The sequence below is a fragment of the Anopheles maculipalpis genome, chromosome 2RL (assembly GCF_943734695.1).
Source record: "Anopheles maculipalpis chromosome 2RL, idAnoMacuDA_375_x, whole genome shotgun sequence".
Taxonomy (NCBI): domain Eukaryota; kingdom Metazoa; phylum Arthropoda; class Insecta; order Diptera; family Culicidae; genus Anopheles; species Anopheles maculipalpis.
Window position 1 is genome coordinate 96,244,640 of NC_064871.1, and position 21,366 is coordinate 96,266,005.

General features: G+C 42.7%; 3 protein-coding genes across 4 annotated transcripts in view; 2 read left to right on the forward strand and 1 right to left on the reverse strand.

Annotated features, from left to right (window-relative positions):
- The window catches only part of LOC126567999 (sodium-dependent nutrient amino acid transporter 1-like), a 322,406-nt gene that overhangs the window by 298,876 nt on the left and 2,164 nt on the right, over nucleotides 1–21,366 (forward strand). The gene's annotated exons all lie outside the window — the stretch shown is intronic.
- The window catches only part of LOC126568014 (protein CBFA2T3), a 416,394-nt gene that overhangs the window by 276,609 nt on the left and 118,419 nt on the right, over nucleotides 1–21,366 (reverse strand). The gene's annotated exons all lie outside the window — the stretch shown is intronic.
- LOC126567784 (pro-interleukin-16-like) overlaps nucleotides 20,473–21,366 on the forward strand; it is a 92,223-nt gene continuing 91,329 nt past the window's right edge. Inside the window, exon 1 of the mRNA XM_050224082.1 lies at nucleotides 20,473–20,548. Coding sequence (XP_050080039.1) covers nucleotides 20,491–20,548 — 58 coding nt within the window. The 5' untranslated portion in view covers nucleotides 20,473–20,490. The remainder of the gene's footprint in view (nucleotides 20,549–21,366) is intronic.

Below are 21,366 nucleotides of genomic sequence, written 5' to 3' on the forward strand. Positions count from 1 at the left end.
AGTAAACGAATAACGAATGGGAAATGAACGCATTAAAATGCAATACTTCTCGCACGTTGACAGCAGAACGATGGAAATAAGATCATCCAAATACCGCACTTAACAATCGATCGCTCACGACTCAATTGCTCTTGCTGCGATGAAATCATAAACGATTTAATCAATCCAGAATGCTGACGCAAAGCCCAATGTGTTGTGCACCCGGTGTTGGAAATTTTCTCTTCCAAAAATTCCATCCAATGGTTGCACGTTACAACGCTCTTCAGATTACTGCTGCTGTTTACATCTGCGCTTTTGCAAAGGAATTTTCCCACCTTTCCCACATTAATCATACCATTATCATGTAACTTCCCAAATGCGCTCGCTCGCATCGAGGTCTGTATTAGATGGCTTGTTGGCGGTTTTGATCGCTGCATTGAAACACAACAATCGTTGGCTGTACGCATGCTTCCTCACCAGGGACTCATAGTGACGAGAAGCTCGTTACCAATTTTCCCATTCGTGTAGCGTTCTAGTCTAGTGTGGAGCGCTCGGATACGATTGATTTCAGCTTGAAGCTAACAATTAGCACCCAGCACAGACTGTGTCGATTTTATAATAGAGCAAAGTGGGCACCAGTTGGCCGGAATGTGTAATGAATGGTGGAAACATAAGGTATTACCGGTAGTGTAGGGTTGGAAATTTGCAAATTATGTGTCTATGGAAATTTAATGAATTTCCCTGTAGTTTGAATAATATGCTTCAAAAATTCCATTTGATTTGGATTTTAAGAGGAATCTTCTAAATTACAACTTTATTCCGAAACTATGAAGAACTTTAGGAGAACAATAGAACAATTTCAATCCATCGTTTGGGTTACTAGAATTTCTCATTTCATATAGTTGAACATTAACATAATGAATCTCATAAAAATGGGATGCTTATGGCTTCTGTTCTAAATCTGATATTTTCGATGTTATTATTTCTTAAATAATTTGCTTCCAATTTCGCATCACATCATCATTATTAACATTTCCCGTCACCTTAGCAAGGTCTCTCTCTCTAAACCCTTCGTAAAGATCCATCTTGTCATGGCACTAACACAGACGCACCAAACGACAGTGAACTTGGCAGTGAAATAAAAGGCAAACGACGAAACTAGATACCAAAACTGCTTAGGAAAACAGCATCTCAAGACACCCGAAAGGAAACCGGAAAAAGCGACCACAAAACAAGGCTAAGGCTAAGACACAACCTCTGCAAATTTCGTTCAAAAAGGGTGAAAAGAACCTGGTGTGTGTGTTTGTGTGTGAGGGAAGGTAGGTTTTGCTTCACGATATGGGGCCGATGCCGAAACGCCGATATAATGTTGCTCGCCGCTTGTCTTTCCGTGAAAGGGGAGCAAAGTTTTGCGAAACAGACCAGTCCGACCGACCAGGCACGCTCTCACTCGTCGGGGGTCGTAAATGTAACGCAATGTGCGTTCCGACCATTTCTTTTCTTGTTGTTTAGCTCGCTATCTCTCACTGTTGGCTCACCGAATGGAACTACGGGAGACTCATCTTGGTGAAGTCTAACTTTCTTCACCCTGGTTCAACGAGACTGTTTCTTTCTCCTCGCAAATGAGGGAGAAAAAAAAACCTTCGCTTATCGAGCACGAGATATCGGTCGTGTCGAGACCGCGTCAGACTGTCAGACCGCGATCGCGTTGGTTGGGTTTGTGTGATCGCGGGAAAAATGGGAAAGGGAAAGCCATCCGTCCAACATTCCCAGCATCGCGGTTGCATTTCTGTTTAGCCACTGGGGTTTGAGCGTATGGGTACGACTTTGATGGACAAACAGTGACCTTAAAGCACACGATCACATGTGTGTGTGTGTGCATGTGCCTGCTGGGGCTCAAAACGAGGTCAAACGACGGGAATTTGTTTTTTTTTTAAATAGAGCCGGGTGAAAATGTGCCTAAAACACCCTCGCACCAGTCTTTGACTAGCCCTTTTTGTAGTCCTAGTAGAAAGTCTGTTAGATAATCCCCAAATCGATCTAAATGTTCTCTAAAACAATAACAGGCAGCTTTGCAACAAGTCGATTGTACAAAACAGACATCGTAACACAAGCTTCCGAAGCGCGGAAAATCAAAGCAACAAACAATTAGCAATCACCTTCAGGCATCGTTTGCATATTTGCATGTGGCTAGACGAGGCTGAGGATGTGTGATTTGGATTTTCACGTTTATCGTGTTTCGCTCTCTCTGTAGCTGGTAGGGGTCGCTCGGATCAGAATGTAATCCAATTAGTTTTGGCTAGCTTGCGGCTGCTGAAGGGCTGTGTTCGTGTGTTATTGTGTAGGTGCTTGTGGTGGAAAAATCTGCATGTCCAATTACGATGTTTTCCTTGTTTTCGTGGAATAATAAGGCAAATGTTTGGCAGAAATTGGAGCAAAAAGAGAATTTTAGTCGAAATGAAAGATGTGGATCACTCTATGGAAGAATGTAAGGTTCTCTAGTAAGGCTTATGCGTCGTTCCTATGTAATACCTTCATGCTCTTGATGGACTCTGTCTCAGTTAATATTGCCAAGTGAAAATGTTTCTTAGGACTCCGGACTGTTTTTACAAGTTGCTGCTGAAAGTTCGCTAGCGATGTCCTTGATTTTACATTACTAGTAGTCCCTAAGGATCTTTGATTCCCGGCTAAACGGATCACTTTACTTCTAGAATGAATTCTTAATCTCGTGTAATCATCGGTTTGATCCACCATCATTTTGTTACGGTGTGAAGAATTAAGCCAGTCTCGTATCTTCTCATCTTTGTTTGAACCTGTTAAGTTTTCATCTCAACTTTAAGGTTCATATAAACTACGTCATTTGTTTAAAATCCCAATGATAATAAAAGTACAAACTATTCTTCCTTTGACAACACAGCATCCTACCTCTCCTGAAACAACATTTCAAAAACGCATTCCAGCTGACATTTTAAATTGAAAACTATTCGTGCAATATGCGGCACCCCACAAAAGCGTCCACTGTTGCTGCTGCTACTGCTCCAATACCAGAACACTTCTGGATGGAAAAGTTCTCTTTTCGGTACTGTTTGTTGAATGCTCCACTCCAGTATAAATCAAGATACAAGGAAGAGAAACCGAGCGATAGAGACCGAGAATATTCGAACGATGCAACAACCACCATCCGCAAAGTATGATATTCTCGCTTTACCTTACCCGAGTTCTGCAGCCACCCGAGAACAAGAATGTGTAACAGCGAAGTGCATCTGATGCAGGGTGAGTGGTGATGCACAAACAAAGAAATCCTGCCCGCGTTTCGTTCGCTTCGTCTGGTTTGCTTTGAGCCTTTGGTGTGTTGATTCACATTGGCAGCGAAGAGTCGCAGAGCGAAAGAGCCAATCCATTAGTTTTTATGTACTTCCCGGTTTTTTTTTTTTTGCCAGACATGTATACGTACATCTTTACCCATCCGGTAGCGATGCCAACGTACAATAATAACAAATTCCTGGCGTTGGGATGAGAACACTCTCGGACATTCCTTGGGCACAAGCAGAATATCGATACGAACAGACGTGTCCAATAGCAATATGTGTCCGAGGCCAAGTTCTTGCCGATCTTGCCGCGTGCGTCGTGTGTGTATCGATCGAGGTGTCGGTCGGTCTTGTTGCCTTCAGAGGAACGGCTGTGTGCATGTGTGTGACTCACCTCTACATCGGCGAAAGGCGAAAATTTTGCTGGAAGCCATCCCCAACCGGGAGATCTGCGATCGATGACAGACAACAACCGGTTTTTTTTTTTGTTGTTGCTGTTGTTTTTGTTTTGTTGTCTTGGTTTAACTTACAAGCTCCCCCCACCAAGACTTCGGGGCAGTTAGGTGCAGTTTCCTCTCATTTCCTAGGATGGAGATGGGGACCTTCCAGAACGGCTTCGTTGGCGATTCGTCGCGTCACACACAAGAATCTAGCCAGCGTCAGGTCTAGCTTTTTGTTGTTGTAACGCACATACCCAACACAGTTGATTGTTGGGTTCAGGTTCAGGTCCATACCTGGTCATTGGAGAAAACCGCCACCCAAGCAAAACCCTCCTTGTGGACGTCAAACACTCGAGAGGTTGTGGTGCGTGCACCGGATGAAAAGGAGAGTGAACTCCTACACGAACTTCACGGACTAGGAACTGTGATGGGCGATTTTGTTTCGCTGTGCTTTTTCGAGTCAATCCGAGCCGGTCTATCAGGTTCTTGGTGCTCTGCGATGTTGACGATGCGGGAGAATAGCTTGCGATTTTTTTTTTTTTGCTCCCCTAGACAACACACGCTTACACAGAGTGATGGGGGATGCAGCAGCACCTACTCTATAACCTCGTACGGCGTACACAGGCTGTAATCAAATAGTACCGCGCGCCAACTAGATTGAGCACTAATACGTCAACGGGCGCACGAGGACCGGTCGACAGGCGCTGTTGCGTCCAATAGAACAAACTCCTTCTTCTGCTTCTTGCTCGCCGTATGCGCGCTGTTCACGCTTGTCAATCACAGGTCAAACCCTTGAACACAGTTTAATCGTAGAACGTTGGGAGAACTGATTCTTCTGATTTCGTTTTAGATTATTCGTGATTTTTTTTCCTTTTTTTAGTTCCTATCAACATCTGTTGTCTGTCATCTTTACGTCTCAATTGTGACTTTTACCTCTGATAAATTTTTAAATAAATCGCAACAACAAAAATATCTCATTCCATTCGAGAAATAATTAACTTCTCCCCCATCCAGCAACAATGACACTGCTGCAGCTGCTGTTGGCTGCTCGATCCTCTTATATAGCGTAATCAAATAACACACCCTGAGCGCAGACTGATTTAATTAAGCACACACTATCTCAATTGGTAACGTGCTTTTGTTGCTGTTGTAGCATGCAGTGTGGCAGTTGATTTTTATGGTCACTGCAAATGACATCGACTGTCCCTGCATCTCCCTGCATGCAGCGGATTGGAGTGCGGATTCACTTTTGCATTATTACTATAATCTCTTCTTTTTGTCCACTCATCCAACCCAACCAAAATGTTGCAAGGAAAGGAAAAGAGCGGAAAAAAACCCTCCATCCAACAAATGCAAATGAAGTGCAGCAATGCTTTTCATTCGTGAAAAATGGTTCAATTTCCATTTGCGCTTGAACTGTGCGCCACCTTTTCACTTGCCAGAGTTGTGGTTTTTGTTTTTTGTCCCTCCCTGCCTGTTCAACGATTAAGGGTGAAAATTGTTTCAGAACTCTGTCTGTTTTTGTTGTCGGTTTGTAGGTCAGGTTCTTCCGTGCTATTATCTACCTCCATACTTCATATTTGGCCAGTTGGTTCCGTTACTGTGTGTGTAGGTAGAAAATTTATGAATTTGCATACGAAACATAAAACTAAAAACGTTCTCCCAATGAGTGGTGTATATTTGCGGAGCAGCACGGTTGAATCTTTTCTGCACCACTAGAGTGACACTTACACTACCGGAAAACCTGGCGGTGAAGTTTCTGAATAGGGCGCAAAAAATGGCTCCAAGGCTATCCGGTGTTTCTGTGCTGTGGTGGCATAAGACCTGTTGTGGTTACAGAACACTTCTTCCAGGGTGCTTGCGGGTGTGTTACGGCCGGTTTCCTGCAGATACATTAATTACACTTTTGTAAAGGGAAAAAGTGTAACCATGAACACCTCTTTATTTCCTGTTTGGTATTTGCCGGCCGGAGTGTGAAGGGCAAGTTCATTGGAAAAGGTGATGATTAAGAGGAACCTGTTGCAGTTAAAGAATGCTTCAACGTCTGAAGAAACTTCTTCAGCATAAGCAGTTTTTAAAGCAAAATTCTTCATATGAAGATTTTAACATATTCAATGCTCTACTGCTTGGCTTCATGAGTAAGCTCCGTTTGTTGAATCAAAACATAAAATCGACATGTTTAGAGGGCCCCATCCCTGATTCTTGTTTCTAAAACACACTGCTAAAGGGTACACAGGAAACTCTTTTCCCATCTTTGATTGATCGTTATCGAACAGTTTAGACAGACAGTGCAGGCGCGCTTCGTACAAGCGAGTCGTTGCCCGTTGCCTAAACACATCCCTAAGGTAATTTTCTGCTTGTTATTTTAATTCCACTCCCTTACTTGGCTCTCTTCCTTGGGCATCACCGATGCATCCGGTGCATTCCAGTTGCACTCCGTTGAAAAATGGGGCACGGTTTGGAGCTTCACTCCCCACCAAACCTTGGCGCACAAAACCTGGTTTTTGAGACAAAGAGAATAGACTAAAGCAAGCAAATGTTTACCTTGGCAAGCTGCTGATGTTGCAACACACTGTGCTCGAGGGAAGCAAAGGATGCATTGATCTAAATTAATTAAGTTACTAGCCTGCCCCTTTTGTGTTATGTTTTGTTTATCAGGTTTGAAGGATTTGTTTCTGATTTTTTGTATGGAATTTTTAATTCACTTCGCTTACCTCTTGAAAGGCAGCTTATTTAAATATGGGAAATTGTTGTTTTGTGCTTTTTTTTATCTACTGCCATTGGGTCAGACCATTCTACCACAAAAATAGTTCTTATTTTTGTTCTGTAATTTTTTGCTTTCAATAAGACAAAACTTATTTCGCATTTAGACATATTTTTCCTTTTTTTTTGTTTTAATGATGTCTGTTTAAATATGTTTAATTATCTTATTTAATTCTGTGTGTTTTTTAAATATTGCTAATATAATTAATTGGGAAGTATTTTTATGTTCTACAATCGTTGTTTGCTAATAGTACCATCATTTAACGTTTGATATTAGTTTTCTTTAATTTATCATTCACTTTCTCTTATGGAGCGTGTCTTTAATCTCATTTTCATCTGATTTTAAATTTCTTATGTACAAAAACATTTTGTTTTCTAACAATTTCGTACTATTCTAGCGCGATGCAAGCAAATTGAACCGTTGCACAAACTTTTCCGTGCATTGTGAGTTATGCTTAGCTAAACAAATTTTCCCACCGTGTAGCGTGCATCGAGAGCAATGAACACACATTTGAAAATGCTCCCTTCTCTTTGGAAATTTTGCTAGTGGAAAAAAATCCCAACCAAAAAGAAGTAGTCAAAGCGCGTGTTAACATTCCATGAAAAACCGAAATGCATGCAAGCGCTTTACGTTCGTATGGGAAAAATTGTACTTGACCACCAAAAAAAAAAGTATCTGAGCCACTATCGCTGCCGGGATTTTTGTCGAAAACCCCGGCTACAACAACAAGACGGTAACAACCATCATGTCGCTTTTTTGTACCGGCACAAACACACACTTTTCCACCAAGGAGTTTGCTTTTATTGCCAGCAGCTTGTTTCTAATACATCTCAACAATTACCTTATGGTTGGGTGGATTTTGGTGGCCCATTTTTTGGTGCGTCTTTGTGTGCAAGCTTTCCGTTTACTAAATCCCATCGTTCATTCATCGGTTCGGCAGACGGATCTCGTTGGTGTTGATGATGTAGTTGGGGGTTGTTTTTTCCATTTTTCCTTTATTTATTTTACCTATTGTTTGGGTTTAATTTCCGCTCTTTTTTCTTCTTCCTCACACACTCACACGGGATGGTGTTGTGATGTTCTGTGTGCAGTTGGCTTTTTTTGGAAGGAATTGGAGCAATAATAGTCCGGTAAAAAGCGGCCTGGCCAAGGTTTTCGGCATGGCTGACCTTGAAAGGAATTTCACCCAGAAAGCGATAGGAGAAAGAGACAGAGAGAAGGCGAAAAATAGTTTTAATCCAACCGTCCCAGAAAAAGCACGCGTCGATCGAGCTTTCGGTGACGGGGTGTGTGTGTGTTGCTGGTTTTCTTTTTTCTTTCAATCTTTCACCATTTTGTTTCCCAACGTTTGGATGCTTTCCTTCCATGCTCCCTTTTTGGTGTTTAGGCTCTGGGGGTCGCTGTGGAATTTATTTCCCAAAGTTCCATAAAACCAGTCAGCCCAACCACAAGCGACTCCCCACACTGACCGCACCAAAACTTCACACCGAAAAGAGGAGTGTTTTAATTTGAGTGCAATAAATTTACACCCTATTGATAACGGGCGCGAACTTTCTTTACTTCCTCCATGCTTTGGAATCCGGGTAAAAATCCCCGAGTTTATTCCATTCCTAGATTCGCGATTCCTGCATCAAAAAAAAAAAAAAAGGTCACCTCATCCGGCCGGGTATGTTCGGCGTTGGTGAAAAGATTAGGAAAAATGATTTTTGTTTCGGCGGTACCTCCAACCATAAACCAACCTGTATCCGGAAGCGGAAAATGGATGAAAAACAAAAGCGAACACAGACAAAAAATGTCGGGAAAAACTACCATTTTGGTCAAGAATTTATGTTTCGCTTTGTTTTATACGTGTTGTGTCTTGTGGCCTCACGCCGTTTTATCTTCCTTGCCCTTCGGGGAAGGATTCAACCTTTGTGCTGGTTGTTGGTTGGTAACTTTTTGACTTCTGTATCCAGTACACACAAACTCCATCCTTTGCCCCCGCTGAAATCAGCCCTCCCTTTTCCCTCTTTGCACTACCTTATCCTTATCCAGTGTTGAGAAGTTTTTGTGTACCAAGTGATGGTGGTGGTCATCCGTTTTGTGTTTCATTCAGCACCTTTCGTGCAAGGAAGTAATAAATTGCATCCTCATCCCGCCACCAACCCTCATTTTGGGGTGGTGTACACTTCCATCCCTTCCCCCCTTCCAACCCCAATTCATCTCCGCTGCAGTTTTCCGCTGGGGAGTTTAAGTTTTATCGGTGTGTTTGTTTGATGGGTTTTTACTTTTTCTTTCCCCATTTGTGGGAAGGTGTGTGTGTGCTTGTAGTTGCAAAAAAGCTAAGAACTGCTGGTGCAAAAGGATGAATCGGTTTTTGCGAAAGATAACTACGCTAATATAGTTTTGCTTTGTACGTTTGTGTTGTACCGGTTGGTGGGTTTGTGGGGATGAAGATCCTTGCACGATCGGTGAAAACGGAAACAAAGTTATTGTTTTGTTGGTGTTACGGTCGGTCGAGGTTCGGCTGGTGTAAAGGGAATCAACTTCAAGCTTCAAAGATCTCGCTAATCGCCTGTGGCAAGAACAATAATGTTCAGCAAGCCGGATGCGAGCGTTCAGGGCAGGAGATGAGTTACGGAGAAGTTTCAACATCCAGAGAGATACCGTCCGCGGAAGATGGGGTTAAATGCGATTTCTTGTTTTTGTTTGAAAACAAGCTGCAAAACGTTGGAAGGAAGGCTATTCAATCTTCAATGATGAATAATAGGCAACAACTCTTTGTTTTATTCTGTTTTCCAGTGCATTTTAACGATTATTGGTGTAAGATTATTGTAAAACACAATTCTTTGCAGACTTCTCCTTCACAATTTTAATACATTTACTTCTCTCTATATATTTTCGTGAGATTTTAAAGGTGTTTCCTCTCATTTTTTCATAAGACTACCCTCTGTGTGTCTTTTACGAGGACATTACTCATTACTGTAATCATTAAAAGATAATTAGTCTACCTCACGATATGTTTCAAGAATTATTGAAATATTTTTGAAAAGTATAATCTGACTTACGGAATTACTATAATGCCTTTCAGAGATGTTAAGCCGCTCATCACATTTCGCATTACCTTATCTAATCACATTTAGAAGATGATAATCGTGTGTCCTCACACCCTTCTCATAACGGAGCGGTTCTGATCGACTAATCACGTCGGGTTTCAAATTAAAAGCAGCGCATCTGTGAGCTCTCCCGTTCAGACCTCAACTCGTTTAAATTGCAAAGTCGGAGGAGATGCTTTTATGTGTTGTTGCTAAACAAAAAAAAACTCCTCCGAACAGTAACAGGAATGAAGCTGTGTCACATCGAAGGAGGAAGAATGCTGGTGTACATCCACCGCGTGCGCTCACTGCACATTGTCATCTGGGAACGATCCAATCTAAAATTAAATCTACGGGAATGTTGTAATTGAAAAAGATGCTGCAGCTCTGGTTCGCCGACTCTAGAAAACTCCAACAGCATTTTTGTGTGTGAAAGACAGACAGAGAGAGAGAGAGAGAGAGAGAGAGAGAGAGAGAGAGAGAGAGCTAAACGCGTTAGATATGGAATAGGAATAGAAGCTTTTTTTCCTTCTATTCTATAACCAGCTTTGCTCCACACAAAGTGAAAAAAGTATCCCCGACTGTGAAGACTGTGGAGACAGAAATTAAGTTCTACACCAAATCGCACGCCTGACGCCGCTACCTGACGACAATATAAGTGCGTTAGGAAAATTGTTGTCACTAAAGATAGCAGCGCCCTGCTATGTTCACGATGCGGTCGGATGCAGCTACCGTGTGTGTTTGTGTATGAGCGTTCCCGTTTATTTTTCCCCAGGAATGTCAAAACGATCCTCAACGATCCACACCAGTGCTAACAGACGCAACTGCCAGGCGATACCGCTAGCTTCTGCACTGCTGCTGATGTTGATTATGCTTGGCGTTCTACACCGGTGTTGAGGACAAACCGAGGGACACGAGCGTTAAGAATTGCGCCGGCATATGGCATTGGAGAGAAAAAAGGGAGAAAACTAGAACAAACTTCACCGGTCGTCAACAACCGTGCCCCCATCCGTGTCTAGACCGTGACTAATCGTGGTGCGTAGTGCTCTCTGCGAGCGTGTGAGTGTGTGTGTGTATATAGGTTCTGGTAGAAGCTGTTCGTCGGGGGTAATTGGCGAAGGTTAAATTAAAATTCTTCAACAATAATTGTCAATTTTGCTGCTCTCGCCGGACGTGGCACCCCCGACCTGACAGCATCCGGTTCACGTTGCGGAAGTTGTTGTCCCGTCTTGGTATGGATGGAATCGCCCATTGCGTGGTGTGTAGCTACCCGCGGGTGCTGAAAATGACATTGCAGTTCAATGCAATTCATAGCTAAACGATTCTATTTTCACTAGAAAAATGTGTGAAAACTTTCACGGTGGTGTAATGGTGAAATGCGGATTTCGCTTTGTACTTTCAATTGAACAACTTGTTTACTGTTATTTGCAAAAGAATCAATCTCCAAAATTTAACTGCTTGCTTTCAAAAATTCAAGCACGAGCTTGTCCTCATATTGTTGTGAAAAATGGATTTTTGAGGGGTTAGTTTAGTGTTTGAATTTCTCGTATTTTCAATACTTTTCATCAGCAGTTAAAAGGTTCCAATTCTTCTCTAATTACATAGAGTTTTCCTTTTTCATTGCACTAGAACATCTACTAGAAATGATAACTTCAAAACCAGAATGAAATATGCATTTGAAATTAAATTGCTCCTGCTTCCATTACCTGAATAATTCAATTACATTCCTGTATGCAAATATTTACCTAAAAGCTTCTTATATTAAGCATTCCAGTCATAGTTGTGTCTGCTAAAAACTCTCATCCCAAACACCGAAAAACCACCGGAAACAATCCACACGAAAATCGATTGATAGGGAGCCAAAAGTAACCTAAATCATCATTAATTCTGCAGACGGAACTGAACCGATGAACTGACTGTCGGTTGATACCTTTTCCTTCCGGTCCTTACCGCAGCTCATCTCTGCAGCCAGAAAACCGCAAACTCGCTGACTATGCTTCAACATGATGAGATTGAATAATTGAGCTTGAGTTTGATTTGTTTAGCACAACCAGAGTCGCTCAGCTACACATGCCCAGTAATTGAAATTCTATACGCTCGATGTGAGCATATCCTCGTCAGAGACAAGGGCCAAACGACTACATTTGTTTTACTTGCCCCCGGATAGTATGCTAGCGTGCGGGTGGGCACGGCTTTCAGGGGCGGGTAATAAATCTTACTCTTACGATTTCTCCGATAGTATTTTGGGGTTTTTGGATGAGAGTTCCCAAGCGCCTCCCTGATAAGAGGAATCTCTCCACCCTTCGAATACGTGCCGATCGGCAGCCACACTCGCTTAAGCGATAATATAAGCCATCAATCTAGATTTAACTAAACCCTCTTCCCCTCTCTCCCTCTTTCTGCTTACGTTTGTCATGGTGAAGATGTTGTTTTGTGGCGATGCCGTACTACTGTATTATTTCCTTCAGTGTGAGCTTCCATCATGAGTGAACTTGCGTGGTTTCTTACCATCTGTCTTTCCCTCGAAGGGATGCATTTTCATGCAACACTTTAAAAGCATGACGGTGTTGCGACTCCAACTTACCGGCAGTGAGGAGGATTCATTGGTTTCTTGTGCATCGTTGCTTTTCCTGCCCGCGATGAAGAACTTCCTTCACACCGTAACGCGAATGCATTTCGAAATACGTGAAATTGTTGTATCATACTTGCACGTCATCCTTCAAATGGCTGTCTGACAGCAAGCGTAACAGATGAGAACAGCGAAAAGAATTGTGCAGTAAATAATAAAAGTTCCATGAATGAACTATTTTACAGCAGCAAAAATAAAACGAACCCTACTTGTTTGGTTCGGTGGAAAACTTGCCTCAACAGATGCTGGATTGTGGGTGTGCATCACTCGCGAATGTTCAGATAGTTTTCCCCCCCATCTGCGTCAGCGCATAATTTGATCGATATGGGGAGAAAGGAAGGTTTTTTGTGGTATTTTCCATTTTAAAAGGAATGGTGAAATTATACTTTAAAAAAAAGTTCACCATGGAAAGCGAGATTTTGTGTGCGATGAAAATGAGCGCAAAAATATGTACGAAACTATGATGTTGCAATGGAAAGGAAATGCATAAACATTCCTTCCTGCGAAGAAGAATTTTAAGGCTAAAAAGAACGAATGCTTCATGCACGTTAAAAGCATGCTCTTGGGTGAATCCGGTAGAGTTATTCCGTCTCGGGAGGGAAGCAAAGATTTGAAACAAAGCACATGTACGAGAGATGGAGAAAAAAAAACTACAGGAACGTAGTAACTGATGGCAAATTTTCTTCCCTGCAAGTCGATAAGAATGTGTGCTGCTGGAAAATAAAGATTTTGTTCCATAAGAAGGAGAGTTTCGCAAATTATCTCCTGCTCGGATAGAATACTTGCTCCTGTGCTTTCTAAAAGGGATGGTGTAATGGGTGAACCATATGCTTAGGGAAATATTCACGAGCAGAAGAGTAAGCACAAAAAAGGTGTCGTTAAAGGAAAGGCTTTTTTTATCGAAAAGAGCTGTAAAGGAGTAAAATGAGCTTACTAAAACTTAACTACGTGGGAACGATTCGGATGGGGATTTGATCCTCGATGGATGCTGGTGTTATCACCTCACCACCGAGTCACTTTACAGAGCGTTAGTTGCAGTAAGTTTCTTTATCAAAAAGAGTATTAACTAAATTGATATAATACCAATCATCTTAATTAAAACAATCAATGTATTATCCTCGGGATCCCTGCCCTGCGGGAAGAATCAAAACCAAAACAAAATTGCTGCATTACTTTCAAGGACACCGGAAAACCCCACCAACACCCCAACACACCGATTGGAATCATTGGCACAGGAAAAAGAGGCCTTCTCCGGCACTGACTCTGCGGCTTCGCAGAGTACGCAAGAGATAATTACCACCTTATCGCCGTCCCTGTCTTAACATCCAACCATTCCAGCCTTGGAATCCCCATTCCAAATGCCTCAGAGAGAATGTGAGCCTGTTTTTCCTTTTTTTCCACCCGCTTCCTCCCATTCTGCTCGCCAGCCGACGCACGAGAACGTGTTTAAAATTACGCCTAAACCCATCTCCACCTACAGCAGCGCAAACGCTCGTCGTCGTCGTGCGAACGTTGGGCCACGTTTAGTAGCGAGCGTGGGAAACATATCGTGGCAAAACGTGGCCAAACGGGTGAAGATGTTCTCTGCACCGAAAAAGCGATACGGACGAAAAAGTTAGGGCGAAAAATCATCACCCATTCTTTATTAAATCTCAATAAATCATAAAGGCACTTACTGTGCTGCTGCTGACTGATGATGATGATGGCGGAGAATGCTCGTGATGGGATGGTGCTGTTTGATGGCAGTATAAACGTGTTTGCCACGCAGCTATGCAGCACCATTTTGAGCGATGCAAAACACGAGATGCAGCTGCTTTGTTCAGGGAAAGATAAAGAAAGTCAAGACAAAATCCGAATCAGGAACGAGCTGATTGCTGATGCTGCCCAAAAATTGGCTATTCTTCTGGCGCAGAGTGAACACAAGGCACATCCTCACATACACGCAAAACAAAGAACCAACGTTTAAGCCACGCTGATTTCGGTAGTATCTTGGTTCTCTCGCGGTTTGACGGGTCCGAAATTCTGTACCGTCATCGTTCATCTTCTGCGCCGTTCCGGATCAATCTTCCGGCCGGTGAAGGAATTATGAAAATCATCTTGTTTTCTTATCGTTTTCCAGCATAGTTTTCGCTCTCTTCATGAAACGACCTGTCGCGTGTCTGCCCATTCTAGCCGTGTTAAAGCACAAAAGATCTTTTTTTTTCTTTCGCAAGCATAAAAATAATGCTTAAAGTTAACACCTCATCCGGTTGTTGAGCGCTTTGAGGTGGAAATTTGATTGATTTCGCTTACCCTAAGTTAGTAGTTTCTGGTGGAGTTGTATTTAATTATTTTAAAAGCGCAACCCTTGCAGAAGCTAGAGAAAACAACGTTCTGCTCTGTGCCTGGCCTTAGATAAGCGTGCGAAATTAATTCCATAAAGATGCTAATGCACACCTCACTCACTAGTTGGCGCTATCTTCTCCGGATCCGATCGGTTCATCATTTTCTTCCATCTTCAAATAAATATTTGAAAATTTGTACTCCCTTCACCACTGCACGATGAATGCGCTCATTTGCAATTCCGATCCCCCCCCCCCCCCCCTCTCCATTGAAAATGGAGAGGAAATTGCGCTACTTGCTGTGGGGCAGTTCAAGAAACTGGGACTGCCACAAACGCACGTACAAAATGAAACACTAAATTATTCATAATAATCAATAATGGACGATCAATAATCGCCCCCAGTGCTTTTGGGGTGTTTTAATGTGTTTTTTGTTACCTCTTTGTCGTTCACCTGTTCCTGTGCTTCTTGGACAAACATATTCATTGAGCTCTACTCTTCAGCTCACAAGACGCAGAAATAAGAGGATTGCAAAAATTGCAATAACGTAAATGATGCTCGCACACACTTTGCGCAAGCTTTCGGGAAAGCTCTCATCACATTATCAAACACTTTTTTTGTCCAGTTGCTTCTTCCGTCGTTTTGATGCAGCTTTTTTGTTGTTGGTGGGTGAGAGAGGCGACTTTAGATGCGTTATCATAAAAATCTCATCATTTGCAATGGTTTCCGGGGATCTTTTTTGTCTGTTTTTTTTTTTTGTGTGTGTATGCATATCCGGTATTCGCACTTTTTTGCTTGAGTTTGAGTTTGAGACGAGAAAGTAAAGAGTCGAATGCAATTCGATTGAATGTAAAGAAAAAGAAGTTTGTAAGATAATTAGTTGAAAAAAAACATCATTCTCCTTTGTCAGTTTAAAGCAGCTGCGTGCCAAGTATCAGGCGCGAATATTCAGCCAACTAAAACTTGTTTTTTTGTTACTTTGCACTGTAGAATTTACTTGAGATTCAGAAAGTTTTGAGTACTAGAGTCAAAAGACTCCCTAAAACGGGGTTTAGGATCATTTTCTTATACTGTTAGTTCACCCGACTAGAGTACATATCTCTCATAAACATCTGTTTTCCTCGCTGGTTAAGCGTTTGATGGTGGGTAAGCCTGCTGACCTTCTTCACAAGCACTGGTCACAGAAAACCTAGAAAAAAGTCCAGTGAAAAAAAAGCAAAAACATAACCGTCCCACTTCCGTGATACGTTTCTATCTATTTTGACAGGAAGGGCCTGCAATGGTGGGCAGTTAAGGTGAGGGGAGCAAGGGATGAAGGCGTGTTATACGCCCGGAACGCAAAACGGTATTTTCGCGATAGAATTCACGCGCAAACGGATGGATTCAAATCCCGTCCGAATGAGAACACAGGGCGGCTCATGCGGGGGACGGCCGAGCACCGTAAAGGTCAACTTCGTGAAAATCGTCAGCAATAGATCCCTCCAATGCCGTATTTACCGCTCCCGTGCTTGACGCGCGTTAGGTGATTCGTGTTGGGATGGTTGGAAGACGCTCTATCGCTCTATCTCTCTCGCCTAACGGTGGTCAAATGCGAGTTTTGCGGTTGAGAAACGGTTCCGGACGAACCGTTTGTGTCATTTCTTATGCATGCATCAGAACATACCCGGGACTAAGTGAACTCCCCCATATTCCCAGTGTATCGGATGAAGATAGTCGATAGGGATAGGAAAACTCAAACCTGCAACCCTGGCCCATCCAGAGGAACCACCACCGACAGCAGCAACAACATGCATGCCTCGCTCTCGGCTTACTTTACGCTTTACGAACGGCAACAGCCCACCGATGAAAATGACAGATGAAATCAATAGTCATCCTCTAGCTACCGGTGGTGATGGTTTGCCTTAGTTACTTGGTGGCGGTTGTTCATGTTCCGCCTTCTTCCTGCAATCCCCACAAATGAAGCTGCAAGAGCATAAATTTATGTAAACATAGCATCCAGCAAAGGGAGGCGGACGGCTGGCTAACGGAGAGATCCGGCTGGTGAATGGTAGTAGTACTGGTTGTGCGGATCAAATCAGGCCAACTCTTCGGGGTAGGATCGATTGGAGACTACCGATCCCGACGGTTGAGACGGTCGGAAGCGAAAGAACACCGAACCACAATAAGGAAGAAATCACCTTCCCGGACAGACAAAGCGTTATGTGGTGTGTCTTGTGTAACTTGTAAGTCCTCTTTGAATGTACCCATTTCTTCTTCGGCTATCACTGATTGATGCAAGAACATGTATTGCTTACTCCTGTTCGATTACTCCCGTTACGTTGCCCTTTTCAATTGCGAACGCTACTAATCTTACCGGTGGGCTACTTTCGCCAAGATTTATTCTTAAATCGGTCGTTACGCTAAAACTTCTTTCTTTGGGAGATGGAGTTGCTGTAAGGAAATGTCATTTGGGGTGAATATAGTATGTTGGTGGATAGACGAATAATTTATGCAAGGGCTTCAAAGTTGAGGAATTAATAAGGATTAGAATTTAAAGGAAGGGAATATGGCCTACATTTTATTATAGAAATGTGATCCCATCAACTACGGGGCTATTTGATCTCTGAGTATTCTCGGGTAATTACTTTCCTTATCCTTATTTATTATTAAAAAGACATAATTTCAATCACCAAATGTGAAAGCGAAGTAGTAATTCTTTCAAATGTCACCTCTAGAGAAGGACTTTCACATTTCAGAAGGGCTTCATAATTTTTTATATTTACGAAAAAAAAAACTACAAATTCTATAAATATCTGCCTGTCACAAGAGGTCACACAATGGGGAAGGGTTAAGTGAAGCCCTGTACTTCCATCCTGATGTATGACAGATATAACAACGAAAGGTCGCGGCACATGGTTTGGCTACGGAATGCGAAAATCGTGTTAGGAAAATTGCCCTCCTTCTACTACATCTACTACACGTGTGCATACTTGAGCTGAAAGCTTCTTTTTACACGGGAAAGCTATTCATCAACCAATTGGAACCTCGTTTTGGACGTTCCGACAACGGCGCGACACATGACCCAGATTACGAGTAACGCCCCGGAAGGAAAGCCGAAAGTTCACCAGATGTTGTGTATGATCAATCGTGTCATAATACAGCAGCTGTTACTGCTGCTACTGCTGCTCACCCGTTCCAATCAAAACTTTTCGCCACGTAATTGGACCAGTTTTAATCAGTTTGCTCATTGATCGATGCTTTCGTTGGCGTTGTCTGGTAACAAACCTGGGCCATAGAAGGGGTTACGCGATTCTCCCTCAACCTACCCTCGAAGGCGAGAAGGTCAGAGTGACAAAAGACTTGCACCTTAAAAGGAAACCAGTCACAACAGACGAAGCTATCGTCACCTTCGGATAACGTACGCTGGCCGGCGTTTCGTAACCGCGACTGACATTCTTTGTGTTGCGTGATCATTTTTTTTTATTTTAACCTAGGACAAAATGACCGCTGGATCGAAAATATTGATGCCACACTCAAAACTAGGCCTTAGGTTATGAGGCCTGTCAGCTCACAGTCGAAATGCGGGCCAAAGTTCTGCAGGTAAAATGCTAATGATTCATTTCCCCTTCCTTCCGAGCGGCACGCTTTTCGAGCCCTTGACATCGGCGACATGTTGTTGACTAATCGGATTAGTGGCTTCCGTCGTCGGAAAAACAATGGTTTATGTTCATCGACGCAAACCGTTCTACCTGAGTTTCGTTTTGTCTTGCTCAAATCAGTGGTCAGGAGGCAGCCAAACCCTCTCGGGGTCGTTCAATATCTCTTCCACGGGGTCTGTGGGGGACACACATTACCAGCGCATTTTTAATTAATGATCCGCAATTTGACTCAATTTTCCGGTAGTTTTTACTTGCGTTATTTTCATTTTCTCTTTATTCCTGTTCCGTATGACACATGCTATTACCGTAAAATTTACTGTTATCTAAGGGCCACGGTCAATTACGCATTTACGCTCGTTTCGTTCTTCCTTGGAAGTGTTTGTTGAGCGAGGATAAAGACACATCAACTCGATATAATCATCATTTTCATGCCAAATTAGGCGCAGGCCAATCATCTTATGGAACTGTCGCTAAACTTCTTGAGGAAGCTCGGGAGATGCGCAGAGTGCACTGAATTCAACCGACTGACTCAAAGTAATGATTCTGTAAACTTATCTTGAAGAAAACAGAACACAGAAAAGTGATAATCAGAAAAGACATAAAAAGAAATCTCAAGTGTCGTAGAAGAATCTGCTATAGAAGCTGGAAAAACTGAAAAAGATAATTCTTAAAAAGATTTGAGCATCACATCATGAACAAAATATCAAACCTCAACTAACAAAGATAGCGAGAGTTGATAGAACAATAGAGAGGAACCCTTCACGACAGGCGAAATCTAAAACATGAGTTCTCCTAGATCTAAAAGGATTAATATTTTTTGGAATGAAAAACCACTCGTTGAAGCAGAAACTGTTAATTACGAAGTACTTTGTTCGTAATTTCACAGTTATTCCATTTCTACAACATGTGTAAACCGGCTCCTTTGAAGCAATTAATTTGTCGAACATAAAAATCAATCCACATATCAAAGCGATCGCTCACGGCTAACGGCCATTTCGTCAAACGCTAGCAAACGTGTGCCGGTAATAAAATAATTCTTCGAATTCCTCTCATACGTATTTTATCAACTGGAACTGATGCAGCAGCATCCCTTGGGGCTCTTCGACGAAAACGAAGTTAAAACCTGCCAAAAGAGAAAAGCGTTTCCACAGGAAAGAAATTCATTGCAATCCCACAAATAATAAAAAAAAAACAAGTAAGGGAATGTCCAATCAAAGTCGTTCGTATCTTCTAGGGACGTAGAGTCGACCCAACGGTTTGGCCGTAAATTAATCAAAACTCTGCCTGTTTTTTTTTTTTTTTGGTAGCTTGTGCTGAAGCATTTTAGGCACGGTTCGTAAAAATGTGCTCACCACCCGATTCTCGACCAAGAATAGCGCATTTCCTGCCCGCGAACGTAAACGACACATCAAAGCGACATGAATCTTGCTGCTGTTATTGTTTGTCGTCAACCCGCTGACACGCGGAAGACGAACCGATGAAGAAACTGCCCAAATTTCCAAGAACGACACCTTGAAGTTCCCTGTCGTTGTCGGCCATCTCCGGTAACGAGGTGTCACAGATTCCGCGAAATCTAGCCAAGAGAGTGCAGTGACTTTTGCATTTGCGGGGTAGACTGACATCTCAAGGGTGTACTGTAGATGGGTCCGCGGTGAGGATTTCACATGGTTTTAGGGTTGAAAACAAAAGTGTTTTTAAGATATGTATACTTAACCAAGCCTCAGCCGCCATTGGAAACTGAAACCTTGCTTAAGGCGGTCGAATGTCTTGTGGTATGCGAGTTCCGCCGGAGGCACAACAACGAAGAGACACTGGGGATGCTGGGGACCGTTTGACATTTGTCGGATGGGGCCTCGCAGACAGACGGGGAACGCCGTGGCGCCCACCGGAGAAGGTCACAATCGACTCCCTCCCAGCTCAAAACCGTGCCTACTGGCTATAACTTCAATCACTGTTTTCTTCTAGGTGTCTCTTTAGGTGTCCCGTGTTTCCAAACAGCAATGATTCAAAAGTCAGCTCGGAAGCTAAGAGTGACTGGTTAGTTTTTCGTTAATCCTAGCTCTGCAAACGTTTAACAGTGATAAAAGAACTGCTTTTGAACGTGATCCACCGTTCAAGGGCAGTTGCCCAGTTTACTAAAGCTCTCTCGCCATCACCACCATCACTTTACGGGTGTACGGTCCAAATGCCGCAACGATACAGTGTCGGAAAGAAGCAGCAGAAGTGATTGAGAAGCGTCGTCGTTTTAGTTTAGTTAAGCTCTGGTAAAGCCCCCGCCTCGCCAGAGTGGGGCACACTTTGTGCACGTTTAGTTTGTCCGCTCGCCCTTCTTTCGCGATGGAACCGAGAGTGATAGCCCTCAAGCCGAAGCACGCTGGTCTCGGAACAGCAGCAGGTAAATTGAACTTGGGCAAACGCGACCAACGCGCACACCACATGCTCACTTACCGGCCTTACACACACACATAAACTGCATCACTGCACCGTGCATCACTGCTTGGGAAATAGGGGAAAGGGAGAGGAAGAGAGAGAGGAGGGGGGAGGGCAGCGGGAATGGCCAATTACTTTACCCATCACCCATCACCATAAGCTATGCAAGCGCATCTCTGCACATGAATGAATATATACACCTGCTAGTACAGTTTCACGTTACGCTCTCTCAGATATCAGCATGGAATGACACGTTTGACGAACTACTTTGGGGGGATGATTTTTTTATAAACAAACAATACATTTTATGCATTTCGTTTCATTAAAAAAGTAATAAACTACCATGGAATGTCAACACACAACACTGCATCTGCATGCGCTAACCAAAATAATCCATCTGCATCATCTTATTTGTCTTAATTTTGTTGGTTCATTCATATGGTTTGAGCAATTTTAAATAATAAACCTGATAGATTTATAACTATTTAAACCAAAGTGTAAGTCCTCTTACCATTATTTTATTGTTTCTAGATAAAAATCGAACGACAGTGAACCGATTAAACCACGTCCACGTTACAAATCCTTAAAAATATGCTTCACGCGACGATACTAATTAAGGCGAAGTTCCTAACGCCTGAACTTTCCTGAATTTTTCACAAAAAAAAACCGACCATAATTCCATTCCTCATACTAATTTTATTTTAAAATCTGATTTACAACATTATCCTTCCGTGAGTGAAAACATTGCAATGAAAAACATTTAACCGCACACACACACGCACA